The sequence below is a fragment of the Cyphellophora europaea genome (genome assembly GCF_000365145.1).
Source record: "Cyphellophora europaea CBS 101466 unplaced genomic scaffold supercont1.4, whole genome shotgun sequence".
NCBI classification, from domain to species: Eukaryota; Fungi; Ascomycota; class Eurotiomycetes; order Chaetothyriales; family Cyphellophoraceae; genus Cyphellophora; species Cyphellophora europaea.
This window is the reverse complement of record NW_008481810.1, coordinates 1,957,092-1,974,045: the sequence shown is the minus strand read 5'-3', so window position 1 is coordinate 1,974,045 and position 16,954 is coordinate 1,957,092. Positions and strand designations below refer to the sequence as shown.

At 55.1% G+C, this 16,954-nt stretch overlaps 8 protein-coding genes across 8 annotated transcripts; 2 read left to right on the top strand and 6 right to left on the bottom strand.

Moving 5' to 3' along the window:
* Positions 1-3,637: 3,637 nt before the first annotated feature.
* On the bottom strand, positions 3,638-4,601 carry HMPREF1541_04980 (uncharacterized protein; the record flags this gene model as incomplete). Its single annotated transcript, XM_008719322.1, has 2 exons — positions 3,638-4,150; positions 4,269-4,601. The coding sequence occupies 2 exons, from the start codon at positions 4,599-4,601 to the stop codon at positions 3,638-3,640; spliced, it is 846 nt and encodes a 281-aa protein (XP_008717544.1).
* Positions 4,602-4,923: 322 nt separating this feature from the next.
* Positions 4,924-5,829, top strand: HMPREF1541_04979 (1-(5-phosphoribosyl)-5-[(5-phosphoribosylamino)methylideneamino] imidazole-4-carboxamide isomerase; the record flags this gene model as incomplete). The annotated part of the gene is made up of 3 exons (XM_008719321.1): positions 4,924-5,223; positions 5,307-5,493; positions 5,543-5,829. The coding sequence occupies 3 exons, from the start codon at positions 4,924-4,926 to the stop codon at positions 5,827-5,829; spliced, it is 774 nt and encodes a 257-aa protein (XP_008717543.1).
* Positions 5,830-7,769: 1,940 nt separating this feature from the next.
* Positions 7,770-8,012, bottom strand: HMPREF1541_04978 (uncharacterized protein; the record flags this gene model as incomplete). Its single annotated transcript, XM_008719320.1, has 2 exons — positions 7,770-7,861; positions 7,913-8,012. 2 exons carry the CDS (start codon positions 8,010-8,012, stop codon positions 7,770-7,772), a joined length of 192 nt encoding a protein of 63 aa, XP_008717542.1.
* A 1,131-nt stretch (positions 8,013-9,143) lies between these two features.
* HMPREF1541_04977 (uncharacterized protein) lies at positions 9,144-9,359 on the bottom strand (the record flags this gene model as incomplete). Its single annotated transcript, XM_008719319.1, has 1 exon — positions 9,144-9,359. One exon carries the CDS (start codon positions 9,357-9,359, stop codon positions 9,144-9,146), a length of 216 nt encoding a protein of 71 aa, XP_008717541.1.
* Positions 9,360-9,754: 395 nt separating this feature from the next.
* HMPREF1541_04976 (uncharacterized protein) lies at positions 9,755-10,663 on the bottom strand (the record flags this gene model as incomplete). The annotated part of the gene is made up of 1 exon (XM_008719318.1): positions 9,755-10,663. The coding sequence occupies one exon, from the start codon at positions 10,661-10,663 to the stop codon at positions 9,755-9,757; it is 909 nt and encodes a 302-aa protein (XP_008717540.1).
* An 834-nt stretch (positions 10,664-11,497) lies between these two features.
* Positions 11,498-12,514, bottom strand: HMPREF1541_04975 (uncharacterized protein; the record flags this gene model as incomplete). Its single annotated transcript, XM_008719317.1, has 2 exons — positions 11,498-12,389; positions 12,453-12,514. The coding sequence occupies 2 exons, from the start codon at positions 12,512-12,514 to the stop codon at positions 11,498-11,500; spliced, it is 954 nt and encodes a 317-aa protein (XP_008717539.1).
* Positions 12,515-12,869: 355 nt separating this feature from the next.
* HMPREF1541_04974 (uncharacterized protein) lies at positions 12,870-14,039 on the top strand (the record flags this gene model as incomplete). The annotated part of the gene is made up of 1 exon (XM_008719316.1): positions 12,870-14,039. The coding sequence occupies one exon, from the start codon at positions 12,870-12,872 to the stop codon at positions 14,037-14,039; it is 1,170 nt and encodes a 389-aa protein (XP_008717538.1).
* Positions 14,040-14,360: 321 nt separating this feature from the next.
* Positions 14,361-16,681, bottom strand: HMPREF1541_04973 (sodium/hydrogen exchanger 3; the record flags this gene model as incomplete). The annotated part of the gene is made up of 5 exons (XM_008719315.1): positions 14,361-16,124; positions 16,170-16,303; positions 16,353-16,502; positions 16,557-16,589; positions 16,642-16,681. The coding sequence occupies 5 exons, from the start codon at positions 16,679-16,681 to the stop codon at positions 14,361-14,363; spliced, it is 2,121 nt and encodes a 706-aa protein (XP_008717537.1).
* Positions 16,682-16,954: the final 273 nt, after the last annotated feature.

Sequence of the window (16,954 nt, the reverse complement as noted above, 5' to 3'; positions counted from 1 at the left end):
CAAGTGCAATGCGGGAAACCGGTCCTCGCGACGTATCCAGACGTAGTGAAGCTCCTGTCTCAAACAGTTGAAGCGAGCGCGGGTGAAACGAGGGTGGGTATGGAGAGCAGGCTGGGCTCTCTCTGACTTAAGATTCCCAAGAGCAGTGTTTTGGGACGATGGGTGCTCTCGTGAGAATGTAAGGGACGAAGTGAACGTATGCTTGCCGGAGGGAGGGGCTCAAGCAAGGGAATACCTGCGCAGGTAAATGTATGAAGTGATGAACGGAGGGAGGAAGATGGGGGGGCAGAATAGTGTCGAAGTAAAAAGCAGGATGAAACGCGGCGCTGGGGGGGAGAAGACGGGTAGAAGAGAGCGGGCAGCGGAAGCGGCCCTAAGACTAAGAGGGGACAGGCAGGGCCCAAGGAGGAATGGACATGGACAGGCAAGCGACCCGGCCCAGGGAATCAGGGATCGCTGTTTTTCGCACTGGCAGGTCCGCTAGCACGGTGGAGTTTTGGCGACGGTACGGGTGACTACTAGCGCTAGCAGGCCCCGAGTAGCGCTGGGCCCAGCTGGAGCTGGCTCGGAGGCTTCAGTCCAAAGTGTTACAGGTCCACTTGAAACTGGCGCCGCCCTTTTTCTTCGTGCTCTCACAGCTGCGAGTCCACGGCGCCCAAGCGTGTTCATGGTAGGCATTCTTCCATCACAGCCGTAGTGGTAGGGCTTTTGTCAGAGTTTCTGGGCGCGGTGGCTCATCTGGCCGAGCATATCATCATTCTGGCCTCGCATACTGACACAGCTCGTGTCGCTACGAGAACAGCCATGGATAACCGACAGCTTACGGGGCGGTCAGACGCACAACTATCGGACCCTCGCTGATTGCCATTTACGCTTCACCCAAACCACGCATACCAATTTACTGGCCTCTATTGCATGTTGCGGATAAGGGTGAGAAGACAGGAATGCACGCTGCTAGCCAGTTGACCATGGTGATTCTATTTTAGCAACCCTACTCGGCAGCGACTCGCCCACGAGACCTCGAGTCACCGTGCGATGCCTGTCGAATGGTGAGCTAGAACGCGGATGGAAGCTGTGGCAATCCATGCTGAAACAGAGGTGGCAGGCGCCCGTGGCCAATCAAGATGCGGTGCCCAGAGGGCATGCCGTGGCCAACAACTGTCTCAAGCTCTCAGCCATCCGAAACGCTCTCCAAACTGACGCCGAGCAAGCATGTCCGTGTGTCAGATGGTGGAAATTAGCCGCCGTGTGCCTGGCAGACTCAGTGACCGCCCCAGCGTCCGCATTCCTATCAGAGATGAGATGATCCCATCTCGGTCGTCGCTGTCGACGACCAGCAGCGAATGGACCCCCAAAAGATACACCACCGTCGAGAGACGCCGCTCACTGAATGTTGATCGCGATGGCGCAAACCCGCGCGCGGGAGATTTACCGGACCCCTTTTCCCAGCATCGCATCGACAGGGATGTTAGTCAAGGCCAGATGCCAACCTAGTCGGCCAGTCAGCTAACGCAGCGTCTGCATAAGCGTGCCTAATTCTCCTCTTGCGCTAAGCTCACTGCGCGTAGATTTTGCGTCCATGTCGGCTTGTACCTTGCAGCTTCATCCGCCGCTGATCCGTGCTGATCCAATGAATACTACCTATCTTGTGGAGAGGTGAGTAACGGCTTTTCCCTCGTGAAGGAGCAATTGTGTCGCGCACTCACACCGACAACGACCGACCCACTCATCATCACTCATATCTTGTCAATCTTTATGTCAATACTAGTCGCGATGATTGCGTCTTCAATGCATGTATCAAGGTTCAATGGCACAACCCACCTGCTTTAGACTTCGGATGTCGCGACATTGTCCAGAGCGTAGAACAGTGCACGGCCGGGGAATATACCGCATCTGGCTATGGCAAACAAGGCTTAGCTCTGAGGCTCCTAGCATCGAGATACGAGGTGGTATTCGTGCTGTAGACTCTCCCTTTTGTTCTGCCAGCAGACCTTTGTGTTATTCGCTCGAGAGACACCATCACAGCAATGCACTCGATATCCACTGGGTGACCGGATGCTTGAGACTGCCAGGCACAAATACAGGTCGAGGCATTCGGTGCCGGCACAGTCACACTCTCCCTGATCGTTGATGTACGTAGAGGTCCTCACAACAAAGCCGTCCTGCCATCTCGGCACTCCACTTTTCGCCGCATTTCGTCTATTGCGAGGCGCCGCCTATCAAGCAATCCAGACCAAGAAGCTAAAGCCGACCGCCCACTGCGCTGACTACACTATACGTTTCAAGATGCCTCGCCTCGGCCGCCACTTTGCACGTTCGCCCGCTTGTTTACTCCAGTATCTGGTAGCCTGGCAGTGCTTGCTGCTCACAGCTGCAGGCGTAATTGGCCTCGAATGTTTCCGGCCTGCACGAGATGAATGCACATCACTTGCGCATCTGCAGTGTGCGTCAACCACAGCGAATTCTCCGTCCCAAACGAAACCGCATGAACGCAAGATCTGCTCGTGCTGTCCGTGCTTCTCTCCCTATCCATTCAAACCATGCTATAGACACCATGTCAACCTCGCCACGTACTTTCACGGCTAATCTCTAGCTACCCACCCCCGCACAGGTACTCTGCACGGATACCATACCGCCAATTCCGCAGTCCAAGGTGCACAACCCTCGCGTCGGCTCTTGACCGTTGCCAATTTATCGCTAACAGCATGCGTTCTGCTGCTCTAGGCTCTAGTCATTCGGTACGACCTTCGGGCGCCGTGGTCGTTCAGGTTTCAATCCGTGCAATCTCCCGCCCAAGACAACCATACCTCTTGCATCTTTTTCACTGTTTGCAAAGCCGACGGCCAGACCCACTGTCTCAGCCCAATAAATCCGCATTGGGCCATTTTCAGTAAAGCCGGCTGGTTTGTTGAACAATTCTGGATGCGCATTAGTACGCCAACGCGAGGTCCGCAGCCTGCATCGCTTCCAGGAAACCCTGCCTAGTGCCATCATGATACACGCTGTGTCGAAGACCCTGGTTCGAAGGTGTGAGGCTTATGCGTTCCGAGGAACTTGTTGTTGTCTGTGGAGTTGTAAAGCTCTACGTCAACGGCAACACCCTCCGGCTAATGCATGGCGTCCCAGAGTCCCCGGCCGGCTTGTTCTCCGACCTACCTCACCCATGACTCGCTGTCCGCCCCGCTGTGGTACCTACACAAGAACATGGCCATGCAGGGACATAGGGCAAGCACAATGGTCAAACACTTCCACCGGGACCAGCAGCCATCGCAGCGCCTCCTGGCCAACGCCCATCCGCTTGGTCGTCGTCATTGCTGACCAGGTACACGTAGCTTGTGGCGAAGGCCACCTGCCTCAAGTCGCCCAAAGCAGGGCAATGGAACATCGTCACTCGCCCGATCTGGGCGGACTGAGGCATTGCCGACATCTCGAGACAGTTCAGGAGCCACCTCACGTATGCCTAGACCTGACGACCAACAAGCCAGAGGCAAGCAGCAAGCACATTGGCCAGAGCATCATCGCCACAAGCGAAGGCAGGAGAATTCTCGCAGCGAGCGAGCCACCGGTTCCAGAAGGATTCTTTCGATCAGCAAGGTACCATGTACCGAGTCCAGAAGCCTGCATGCCCTTCTGCCCATCACGATTTTCTCCGACGGCTACCTGATGAGCGAGCAGGACCCTGCATACCTTTCACATCACGTTTGCTCAACGTCAGCGTCCCGCCTCTGAACCTGCCCAGGCCAGGCGCATCAACCGCCCTCTCCCTCTTGCCCTCCCTCGTAGCCTTCCTCTGCTTCTTCTCCAGCACGATACCGTGCTCCCTGGCCTCCTCTCTCCTCTTGCCCTCTTTCTCCTTCTTTTTGCCCTCAATACCCTTCCTGTGGGCCATGGGCATTGATTCTCGCCCACCGCTGCCCGTTCCGGCTCCCAAATCACGCATTCGCAGATCCGTAGCCCTATGCCTCTGCTTCCCCGTAGCACTGCCCACCACTGGCATGGATTGACTTCCTCGTTCGAACAGGTGCGACTCTTTGAGGAGGCGCTGCAGGTCGAGGTCGTGTTTCAGGTTGCGTGTTTCAAGTTCGTCCTCCTCTGAGCTCCCGGACTCCACTTGTCTTTGCTGCGGCACTTCCTTAGGAGGTTTCGAACTCTATCGCCAGCGACCACATCTGTCAGCGCGGGTTGCGGGTCCTTGACTTTGACGTGCACGCACAACTGCCGGACGTAGGGTAGGGTAAAGAAGGGGCGAAGAGGGGCGCTGCACTCACCATAAACGCCTTGAACTCTGTCAAGGAGCTGGGCTTGGCATGTTGTGCGGGTTCACCGCCGTGGGAGATGACCTCGACGGTGACTGGAGAGGGAGATCGTGCGTCCTCCGAATCAGAGAAGCCTGAGAACTCAGAGCCCCCGTCGCTCAGTGGCCCTCCTTCCTCCGAGGATTCTTCCGCGATTTCGGCTTTGATGTCGGACTCGGGCAGCGGCTCGAACACGCTCTCGAAATACTTGCGGAGCACATCGTTGTTGCCCTTACCGCCATCGTTACCATTGTCCTGTCTCTCCCGACGGACGACAACCGCATCTCGCTTCCTCTTTCCAATCATGGTTGCTTGAGGCTGCAGGGAATTTGCATCCAAAGGCCAGAAGAAAAGAAAACCCGGGTCGCGCAAAGCACTTCCCAGGCGGCAAATGCCAAGCTCTTCCTCCTCATTGGGTTTAGTGCCCTACAACCTTGATCCGACCGAGTTTCTGAGTTTCTGAGTTTCTTTTCGGACTTGCGAAGCCCAACGTGCAACTCTCATCCCATTGCCCCTTGCCTTTTAATGACAATAAAGAAAAAGCTCATAATCTCTTTTGTGCCACCTCACCCTTGCAGAAGCATTCCTCGATTACCTCGGAGCATCGTGAGATCCCGGCAAGGCAATTATGACAAAGTTCCGCCCCTGCATAGATTTGCACTCCGGCCAGGTGAAGCAGATCGTGGGCGGCACCCTCGGCACTGTGGCCTCGGACCTCAAGACCAATTTCGTGTCTACGCACAGCGCGGCCTACTACGCCGGCCTCTACCGTGATGCTAAGTTGACAGGGGCGCACGTTATCATGCTAGGTCCTGGGAACGAGGATGCCGCAAAGGAGGCGCTGCGCGAGTGGCCCGGCGGGTTGCAGGTGGGTGGTGGGATTAATGACCAGAATGCAGCTACGTGGATCGAGCGGGGTGCTGAAAGGGTGAGTGCTGCTGTACTTCTTCTGGGGATGGACGGTGGCATGTGATACGTGATATGTGCTGAAGGCTGATCGGATGATAGTAGGTCATTGTCACATCGTTTCTTTTTCCAGAAGGACGTTTCTCGTTAGAGCGGCTGCAAGCCGTGCTTTCTGCGTTGGGGGGCGACAAGGAGAGGCTGGTTATTGACCTTAGCTGCCGGAGGACTGGGAGCACGTGGTTCGTGGCGATGAATAAGTGGCAGACCATTACGGAGATGGAGGTGACGAAGGGTGAGTTAGGTGGTCATGCGGACCTGTTACCATGCTAACTGTCCGACAGAAAGTATCGAGTTGCTGGAGCCCTATTGCTCCGAGTTTCTGGTTCACGCCGCCGATAATGAAGGCCTTCAGCAGGGCATCGACGTTGAGCTTGTCAAGCGGCTGTCAGAGTGGTGCAGCGTTCCCGTCACCTACGCCGGCGGCGCGAGAACTGTGGCCGATCTCGATCTTGTGAAGGAAACCAGCAGCGGCAAAGTCGATCTCACAATAGGAAGCGCCCTAGATGTCTTTGGTGGTAGCGGCGCACAGTTCGATGACTGCATTGCGTGGAACGAGAAGAATGCGTAAAAGAAATTCCAACTCGCACGGTACGTGCTCTGTCTCATTCTGTGGTGACATATTGCTGCGTTGCTTGCATGATCAAAATCTGGCCAACTACGAATGGAATTGGCACTCTCTCCCTCAGTTCTCTCCCTCGTATCAGAGTCTGACCTGCCCTCCGGACCGCTTCTGAGGCCCAGCTTGCTGTTCACCCCAGCCCTTTCAGCAGGTTGCCTCGCGCTCCACTCTCCTTTCCGGGCTATGTCTTTCTCATGAAGCCCTCAATCCACTCCTCCATCGACCACATCGTCCTCCTCACGCCACACTACCCATCCTCATCCGCCACGTACCGCCCTTCCACATACTCAATCCCCGCCACCACATACTCGCACATCTCAGCCAACGCCCCAGCGAGCCTGCGTCCTCTCCTCGCCCTGCCCATCACCACCCCTGTCCGCCCCTGCACATCCTCCAACAGGTAATCCCACATCGTCTCCTGCACGTACCTCTTGATTATCCTGACCACCTCTGTCCTCGGCACGCCATCTTTCTCCCACATCACCTTCATGTCGTCGTTGTTTGGCGCCCGCTTGCTCACACACACCACGCCATCATCTCCGCCAGCTCGCCTCTCTTCTGCAGGCCTACCACGCCGCCCATGCGTGCATCTTCTTTGGCTTGCAGCTCCTACACAAAGCTTTGCGTTGCGGCGTCGGCGTGGTACGCCGCTTGGCGGCAGAGCGGGACGTAGCGGAAACCCTGGGGAGGCTTCGGCACAGGCGCGGAGGGGAGAGCGGCAATCTGCTGCCGGAGTATCTGAGGGTGTTCGTCCATGTACCCGCGTGAAGGTGTAGTGGCGTTGGGCGGCTCCGCGTTGTTTGTGTTATTTTTGTTCAGTGTCGCTTTCAAGTTTGATTCGAGGAGAAAATTCCGATGTCTACACAGTGTCGAGGCGGAGACACACCATCTTCAACCACAGTTTGTAGGGTGCGAAGTCAGAAAATCGTCCTGGAAACGAGTTCGATGCCAAACGAAAGACTAGCTCAAGTCCGTGGATAGGGCAATGTGAGAATACTTATTCACGGCAGCACAATGGACTGGCGGCAAGGTTGAAGGCAAAGTTGTGCTTTGGCGCTGTATGCAAGTGAGACCATAACAGTCAGGCTGGACCTTAGAAAGCAATGCGGCATATGTTCAGACTACCCTCTGCCTGAGTAATATGCCTGATGAAGTCCGCATTGTTTGTGTAGCAGCCAGCACTGTATCATGTCGCGAGTGAATCGCAGTCGGCGTGGTCTTTGTAGAGCAGAGCGGCATTTCAATCACAGCATTAAATGGCATTGATGCCTTCCTGGTAGAGATTACAGCTGTTCATCCGAAAGGAAGTGCTTCGGTTCAAAGTCAGCAGGTCCGGTAGCCATTCTTGACACTTGACCTCGATGTTGCAAGTCTCAGGGTAAGAAGGCGTGGAAGGAGGTTACTACACGAGCACACAGATCACCATATCAACGAACTTCATAATACAACGAGGTAATCGAATCGCCAAGTTTTCTCGTAACTGAGATGTAAGGTAAAGCAACGATCACTGGTCAGCACAACTGGAAGAATAACTCCGATCTACGCGGGGCACAAGACAAGGTTCACGGAAACACAAAGACACAGACTTATCTGAAGTGGTTGATTGGGCTACCGGTAAGCGGTGCTAATCATTTATGCTATCGAAACCATCAATCCATGGGGACGTGATGTATTGTCGTAAGTCATAAGAACCGTGAAGCCCGTCTGAAGAACATCGCGGAGCTCATCATCTCGATATCAACCGTTCTGTACTGATACATTCTCAGGATCGGTGAGGAAAGTCGGTTGATCGATTGTGATAGAAGTGCAGAGACACTTAGTGCGTAGCCTTCTGCTTGTTGCCCTCGGCGGAAGCCTCAAGAACTGTTAGCATGTTGAATGAGAGAGAACTAGAATTGACATACAGAGTTCTTGCTCTCGTCGAGCTTGTCACCAAGAGCATCCTTGGCTGCAGTGGCACGCGTGCTGGCGTCGGCGTTGCCTAAAACATTAGTAAGAATACATCTTTGGCCTGGGGTTCGAAAAGACTCACTGTCCTTGGCGACGTTCTTGTTGGCCTCCTTGGAAGCGCCGGAGGTGAGCTCGCTGGCCTTGTCACCAACGTAGTTGGCAGCATCCTTAACAGACTCCATTTCTGTGGTAGTGTGGATTGATTGGGTTTGGTTTGGTTTGAAGAGTTCAAGTCTTGGAAACTGATTCGAAAGTCGTGAGTAGTGGTATGAAGCAGAAAGAGTCTACGTGGACGGCTGATTCTTATAATTTGTGGAAGCACTCCTGCCCCTCCATTTCTTCACGCGTTTGCACATGCCCCGCGATTGTCCGCGTCCAGCCAGGCACCCGCGTGTCAGGTGGTATCGTGCAGTGACGATGCATGACGACACGGGCGATTGATCCTGCATTGAATCAATCCGTCAATGACGAGCGGCCGGGAAATGCATGCGCCTCAAGTTGCACCGCCATACAAACGTCATCTAAGGCTGACGCTAGACTTCTAGAGTAATAGCTCTCTGCGGGATTCAGATCCGAGGCGAATCAGGCGAGTTCGAGGCAACCTCGGTGCGTCGTCCCAAGGCCTCAGGCGAGTTTTCATTCTTCGCTACCAGGTTCGTGTTTGCACTCACCAGAACTGACCTGCGAACGCGTGGGATTGTTGACTGGCGCTACGATCATCGTCATGGTGATCTGTGATCTTGTTTCACATGTCACAGCCTCTCGGCTTTTGCTGTCGGAAGAGCTCGAAAGCGTCTCACGACACAGCAGACTGGGTCAACGCTACGTCAGCCTTCACTGTAGCCGAGCACGAACTTGGAACTGTGGCTAGACTCTGATGGAAATGTGACATGAGATCCACCAAAGATGCTGTCATGCAGACAAAGGAACTCTGTCTGACGCTAGAAAGACGCCTGACCATTGGTACACTTTTGAGCCAGTGTCTATCGATTTCCCTCTCGCTTATTGTTCCACGGCATGCCTCGGCTTGCATTGTCCGGTGTTGTCATGATTCGGGCCATGAGTTGTGAATCTCAAGGTCTGTCATGCATCAGTGCCACATGAATTGGTTGATGCCCATGACCCAACCACCCGCGATAACCCGAGCAGTTTTACATGCGATCAAGGGGTGTGACAGCAAAACTCGCAGTATCCGTCAGGGTCGACTAAACGGAAGTCTTCGAGGCCCCAAGTTTGCAGCTTGATATCGTCCTCTGGCTGGTAACCATTGCTCACAAGCCGGTCCCGTTCTGCTATCAAATCGTCCACCTCGATTACAAGTTCCAAGGCCTTGGTTGGCCTCCGGTATGTTCCTTCTCCTTCAACGTTTCATCACTCTCGATTTTGATAGCTGCAAGAAAGATCCTCTCCCCGAAGAAAGCATAATTGTCCTTGCGTTCCCGCATCTGAAATCCCAGAGCGTCGATGTAGAACCGAAGACACCTCTCCATGTCAGAAGGAAAAAACCCTAGGCCCAAAGAGGCCAGCATTTCGGAGATGATGTGCACTGCAATTTGAAGCCATCAGAATGCGTACACCAGTTGCAATATTGATGCTCGACAGTTGCACATACACTTGTGCTTCTAGAGGCTTAATGTTGGGGTTATGTAAGTTTCAGGTCCAGACCGATGCCTTACATAAGCGAGGCAGGCGACATGGTGTCTAACGCAAGGTACGAAGTTCACCGCTTCGACTTAGGATCATCGCCATTGTGGCTGGTGTACGGGACTAAACCCCTCGAAGCTCACCAATAGCATGTTAACAGCTGCAAGCGTGTGTCAATTCGCATGCAGCTTCCATTACTATCTCTAACAGTCAGACAGACACCTGAACTCGAGGGCACAGAGTCTCCAGATTACTACTCCGCCCTCCGCCAACACTACATTCAAGCACCAATTCCGTTCTTCTTCAGGAAATCCACCATGAATTTTCCGACAGTCTCCGTCTGCGCCTCTTCCAAGAAATGCCCACCCGTCACCAGCTCAATCTGCGCATCAGGTAGGTCGCGCTTGAAGGCCTCGGCGCCCGCCTTCACGAAAATCTCATCCTCAGCACCCCACACGGCCAATAGCGGCACCTGCGAGTCCCTCAGCCACTTTTGAAATTGAGGATACAGCGTCACGTTAGTCCTGTAATCCTTGAACAGTCCCAATTGCACCTGGATGTTGGCCGGGTGGTTCATCAACGCCCAGTCCAGCGTCCAGCTCGCCGGGTCAACAAGCTCCGGATGCGGCTCGTGCTCGGTATACTGCCATTTCGTGGCGTCAAGATTTAGTACAGCGCCCTTAATAGTGCTTTTCAATTTCTCTTCTTCGGCGGAGCCCTCTGCCGCGGCCCACAACTGGCGGAGCGGATCCCAGAACGCTCCCAGACCCTCCTCGTAGGCGTTGCCGTTCTGGCTCACGACCGCGGTGATGGCCTTGGGGCGCTGCAGGGCGAGGCGGAATCCAGTGGGGGCGCCATAGTCGAAGACATAAACGGCAAACTTCTCGATCTTGAGCGCGTCCAGGAACGAGCCCATGGTCTCGGCGATGTTTGCGAAGGTGTACTGGAAATTTAGCGACTCGGGAATCTCGGTGAAGCCAAAACCTGGTAGGTCCGGGGCGATGACTCTGTAACCGGCGAGAGCGAGGATGGGAATCAGGTTGCGGAACTGGAACGAAGAGGCTGGAAAGCCGTGCAGAAGGAGGATGACAGGGCCATCTGACGGTCCAGCGGACCGGTAGAAGACGTTGATGCTGTTGGGTAAGGATTGGTGGGCAGTGGTGACATGTGGTACGGTATTGTTGGACATGGTAGCGGTTGCTTTGATCGTGATTTTAGTGGTGTGTGAGCTGTTGTAGAAGTAAGAGCAAGGATTGGTAGTCTTTTTGTTTGGTAGATGACCTTTATCTGAGTTGGTTGTTGACGACTTCTAAATTCCTCGCAGTCGAAGCATTTATATTCATTACCCGACCGCATAGTTCAGACACGCCATCTGAATAATCAGCCCGCATCTCATACTGGAATCATCACGACAATCCTAAACTCTCTCAATTCTTCCAAATAGCTCGAGTTTTTTATCACCAACTCTGCTACCACAGCGCAGAGGTGCCCCGGGGCAAAACCACTGCTGCTTTGCCAAGTGGTCCTAAAACCAGCGAGCGCTGACGTCCAGGCTCGACGCACGCTGACACACCGTCCGCCAAAGACGCCCATTGGCCTAAGGCCCTAGGACGTCGCCGCTTTCGGCCAGCGAAGGGCTGCTGCTTTTGGCAATTGGGCAGAGGGGACAGGGTCCCGCTCGTGTAGCGGCGCGTAGCGGTAGATTTACTACTAGGTACTGTGCGTTGGTTGGAGCAGCTCATCGAGGTCACCTCGAGCGTTGTTGCCCGTTCATTCATCTGGCTCGCGTACCAGAGAAGTCAAGTCAGACTAGCCGAGCGTTCCACAGCGCCGTTAGAGCTCCCGAGAGGGGTCGGATCTGAAAATGGATCATGAGCTGTTGATTCTCTGTGGGTAGATACGGGAAGTGCATTTCTAAGAACAGGCACCGCTTTTTCATTCCTTGCGCGATCGAGACGCAAAAGACGCCATCGCTGTTTACACCAGTTGTCGCTGTGCGCCTGAGCATGCTGACCGCGCCCACTCAAGCCAGTAGCGCTTCCTTCTGAAGCGGTTCAGTCTCGTACTCGATCTCCATCCTGGGCGGCTTCTTCCTGGACTTTGGCTGAGGCTTGCCTCTCTTCCGCTTGGCACCAGCCTTCGCGTCCTCATCCTCATCCTCCTCGGAGTCATCGCTCTCGTCACTGTCCTCTTCCTCGCTCCCTTCTTCGCTGTCATCCGGGCTCTCACCTCCAAGCCAGTCATCAAAGTCTTCCATCTCCTGTTCGTCCTCGCTCTCTTCCAAGTCGCTGACATACTCCACCTCAGCCTCGCCCTCTTCGAGCTCCTCTTCATCCTCTTCGTCCTCCAAGTCTTCTCCTTTCTCTGCACGCTCCAACCCCCTCAACACCCGTTTCCATACGCCCTCCTCCACGTTGATCGGCCGCTCACCGTAAGCACCACTTCGTAATCGCTCAATAAGCTCCCTCTCGACAACCCGCTCCACCTTTGCGGCGCTCTCTGCTTTGCGCTCTCTCGTCTCCTCTCTCCTCCGCACTTTACTAGCCAGCTTCGGCACCAACTTCTCTCCCAGTCTCTCTTCCTCCTTCGCCAGCCTGCGCGTACGGATCGCCACCTGCGTCAACCGCGTAAGACGCTGTTTGCACTTGTGTGTGTAGAACTTCGGCCAGTACAGCAATTTCTCGTCGACCATTGCCAGTGCCTTCTCATAGTTTTGCGGTAAACGAATCTTCTCCCACCATTGTGACGGCAGGTGAACACGCTCTGGGGTCTTTATGTAGAGGTAGAGGGCACCAGTGGCGGGATCGGGCCGCACAGTGGCATACCGGGAGTTGGCGAGCGGACAGGATTGTCGATTGCAGAAGCCGGTGACATTATGTTCGTTACGGCAGAAGGTCTGCTCTTTCGTAGAAAGTCTGTAGGCTGGGAGTTAGCGGGACCGTTGGCTACAGAACGGGCTGGATGTTGAAGTGACTGACTTTAGTTTGAATGAGCAAAATTGCTGGTTGATGACCTGCCAAACAATCTCATCAGCAGCCATGGCTTCTGTGACGTCTGCTGCACGGAGGGATCTGGAGGTTTTTGTAGGAGAGCAGTGCGAACGAAGAGAAGCCGTGCCTACGGCTGTCACTGTCGAAACTTTTTCTCCACGCAAGACGGTCGATCACCCTTATCGATTAGAAGAGCTTGGCAAGGCTGTGATACAGCCCCGTCTTCACCTTTCCCACAGCCACTGAGGACGCGGCAATTATCCTGGCGATTTAAAAGGCAAAGAATGGTTGTGAGGGTTGGTTTAAGACGCAGATCCGGGTTCATTCAACAGGTCATGCTACAGGGATGCCGCTAAGTACATCCCAACTTCTGGAGCCGGATCACGCGAGGCAGTGGAAACGACCATGGGCAAAGTGAAGAAGCAGACCCAGACCAGCAACAAACATGGCCCTGGACGGCAAGGCCAGAATGCGATCAAGCGTCGACAACACAGCCAGGTGCTCCCTCAGAAGCAATTGCAACAGCGCAAAACTCCGAAAGTGCACCCGGTCCAGGCGAGTCAGCAACCAAAAGTCCCCTTCTCCACACGGGACAACGTGCTTCTCATCGGAGAGGGAGACTTTTCCTTTGCCCTGTCTTTGATCAAGAACTACCGCCCCGGGGCTGTAACGGCGACATGCTACGATACTGAAGCAGACCTGGTCCAGAAGTATCCCGGTGTTCACGCGACAATCTCCAAGCTGGCACCAGAAGGGTTTAATGGGGATGCCTCTCAAGCAGTCAACGAGCCAGAGGATGGAGAATCTTTCGAGGGCTTCTCGCCACCCTCTTCCCCGAACTCGGGTAGCAGCAAAGCCGCTCCAGCGCCAGCACACTCCAGGGTCCACGTCCTCTACGGCATCGATGCCACCGCCCTGAGTACCATACACCGCAAGACCCTCCGCGCCCTCGGGCCCTTTACCAAGATTGTCTTCAACTTCCCGCACGTTGGCGGACTTTCCACCGACGTCAATCGCCAAGTCCGGGCCAACCAGGAGCTCCTCGTCAAGTTCTTCGACGCCGCAAAGCCACAACTCGCCTCCCTCACGACCACCCCCTCCATCACCTCTCAGCGCCCCCCCACGACCGCCAAAAGCGACCGGTACGACACCGATGAATCCGAAGCCTCCGACGACGAAGCCACCGACTCCTCTCCGTCGACTCCAAGCCCTCAAATCCTCGTATCGCTCTTCACATCCCACCCCTACACGCTCTGGAACATCCGCGACCTAGCGCGCCACTGCGGGCTCCAGGTGCAGGAATCATTCCGCTTCCCATGGGAGGCGTATCCGGGGTACCAGCACGCGCGCACCGCGGGCGACATCACGACGGGCAAGGACCGCAGCGATGAAGGGAAGCGCAGGGGAAAATGGCGGGGTGAGGAGCGCGAGGCGCGCTGCTATGTGTTGGAAGTCAAGGGTGAGGAGGCTGGGCGTGGAACGCAGCAATGGCAACAGCGACGGCAAAAGCAGCAGCAGGGGAAGCAGCAGGCGAAGCGCAAGAGAGGAGAAGAGAGTGGTGAGGAAAGTGATTGATCAGGCACTCTATTCCAGTTAGGTAGCTACGGTAGATGGCTCGTGCTCGCTTGTATCTGTGCTCGAGCTTGTTCAAAGGTCACGCGCGCTGCACTGGACACCGATCTCTACCAATCGTAGCGTTCAAAGAACAAACAGGGACATTCCACGGTATATCATTGTCACATATAGCATTTATCGTTTCCGGGTCACTCACAGCTTGCACTCAAGCCACTATATCACAAACACATCGGGGTCCCTTTTTGAACCCTCTAGCTACTATAGCTCTGGCAGATATATATCGTACAAACACGATCAATAACTACCAAGACACACCAGCTCTCAGGGCCCATGACCACCTCCAGTGCCATCCGGCGTTCCCCTCCCCTGGCCCTGGTGCTGATCCAGCAGCAGCGTCGGCTTGATGAAGTCTTCATCCAGCTGCTTGAACCACGCCGTGTGGTCCGCCGCGGCGTTGCGGAGCATATCCCTAATACCTCCTGCCACACCGCCGCCCCCAGCACCACCACCGCCAGCCACCACACCCGCAGCACTTGGGCCGGCGCCAGTGCCGAGATCACCGTCATCCTGACCGCCGTGTGCCGCGGGTGCAGAGCGACTTCTGTCGCCCAGACTCGGCATGGGACTCATGTGCCGTGGCGCGCTCGGCGGCAGATCTAGGTCCAAGCCTTCATCGTCGGACGATGCGTTGCCGGAGTCGAGTAAGAGGCCATGCTGTGTTTCCTCTTCTCGCTGCCGCTGTGTGGTGATCTTACCCTTACTATTTTTCCTTTGCGTCCCTGCGGGACTTGTGCCCGGCCTGATTGGCGGACTGTGTCTGTTGCTGCTGCTGAAACCCCTGCTCTGACTCCCCAATCTGCCAGGACGTCTTGCAGTCCCGTTGGCGCCCTTTGGAGTCACGTGGTCATTATTGACGTGCTCCAAACCGATGTTACTGGAGTGGCGAGGATTGTGCCCAAAGGCCACGCCGTTGCGCTTGTAGTATGTGCCGCCGTTGGCGGTTTCGATGTCGAACTCGTCATCGCTGTCAATCTCCTCGACCACACCCGTGCGAATACTTAGAATCTCGAGCATACGGGCTGTGGTACCGCCAAAGATAATGACAGTCAACACAACGACGACAAGGACTGTGGCACGCAAAGCGGGGCCATTCTCGCCCGACAGACCGGCGGCGAGCGCGACGCCAACAGCTCCACGTAGTCCGGCCCAAAAGAGCATGGCTTGATAGTTATAGGGCAACTCATCCGCGACATCGGGGCGACCTTGGCGGCGGGCGCGCAGTCGAATGACAGCGTTGATGGCCTTCGACAGGGGGAAAACGGCCAACCAGCGAGCGGCGCAGATGCCGATGGTGGCGATGAGGATGAAGAGGGGTTTAAACTCGAGGTCTGTCTCGGTGAATAGTGTGAGGCCTAGGTAAATGAAGATGAAATTTTCCGACAGTTGCGCGGTGATTTGGAAGATAAATTTGGTGGTGAGCTGTGTGCGACGGGACATATTGTAGTAGGCGTAATGTTTCAAGGTGATGCCGCAGAAAAGGAGGGAGACGATGCCCGACATGTGAACGCCATTGGAGAAGAAGTAGGAGGCGTAGGCGATGAGAACGACGAGGCAGGATTCGATTTTCGGGAAACGTCGGACCAGGGTGTATTTGAGCGCCAGTGCGGTGCCGATACCAACCAGGACACCGATCAAGAGGGAGCCAAAGAAGACGAGCAGGAAGATGCCGATGGCTTCGAAGAGGGACATGATGCTCAGATTGCTGCCCGCGGCACCGCCGGGTTTGTAGCGTTGGGCGGTCTCGAAGAGGACGATGGCGATGGCGTCGTTGAGAATAGATTCGCCGAAGATGACGGTGTACAGCTTCGGCTCGACTTTATAGTGGTTGAAGATGGAAAGGATGGTAACGGGGTCGGTGGCCGAGAGGGTGGCTCCCACCGAGATAGCCTCGACAAAGGAGACAGATAGACCATCAAGGGGAATACGCGTCCACACCCACAAGATGAGACCGAGTGACATGGCAGATATGAATGTGCCAGCGAAAGCGAAGGTAAGAATACTGCCGATGTTGCGGAAGAAGTTGGCCTGTCTGTGTCAACATGCACTCTCTTGCAACCCCAGAAGCCCTACCTGGTGCAGCTCGTAGCCGGACGCAAGAATGATTGGCGGCAGGAGTAGATTGAAGAAGAATTGGTAGTCGAAACTGACGCTGTCCTGAATCGCCGTGCCTGGAGTTACTCGTATGGTCAAGCCTACCACCATGCCTGCGCTCGTCAGATGATGGTCGTTTGGGGGTGCTAGGAGGAGTCGGACCAGCAAATATGGACATGACAGTCTCATTGACAGCTTGGATCTTTTTCTGCTGCAGGATATAACTCGTGAACAGGGCCGCGATCAGCAGCATGATCAATATGAAGAGTGCCCATGACGAGAATATCTCCTTCTGTCCCGCTTCGGCCGGCTCTGCACGCGGGCGTCAGTTTGGCTACTCGAACAGGGGCAATGGTTATGGCGCACCGTCAGGGTCGATGTCGTCGTCGGCGGCACGGCCTGCGCGTATGGTCAGCATTGTCCGTTATGTGTATCATGGGGTTGAGCGTACGTAGCAGCTGGAAGGCAGACTCGGTGAATGTCGACGCCATGGTGTCAGGACGCTGGATCATACGTCGCGCAATAGGAGAGGTAGCATCGCTGACATCTGCACTGCCAGTAGTGATGCCTGCGACAGCCAAATTGAATAGTGCAGGTGGTTGTAGTTGAGAGACGCGACGAATTGTTGAACAGGTCACGTTGCATGTGCAGGCTGGGCGGGATAGCAGGTAGTTATGCTTTTGAATTTCCCGTTTCCCGCGAACACATGCAAGGCTGCCAGGCACCCGCTCACACAATCCCAGAGTCTATCGACCGAACATCTA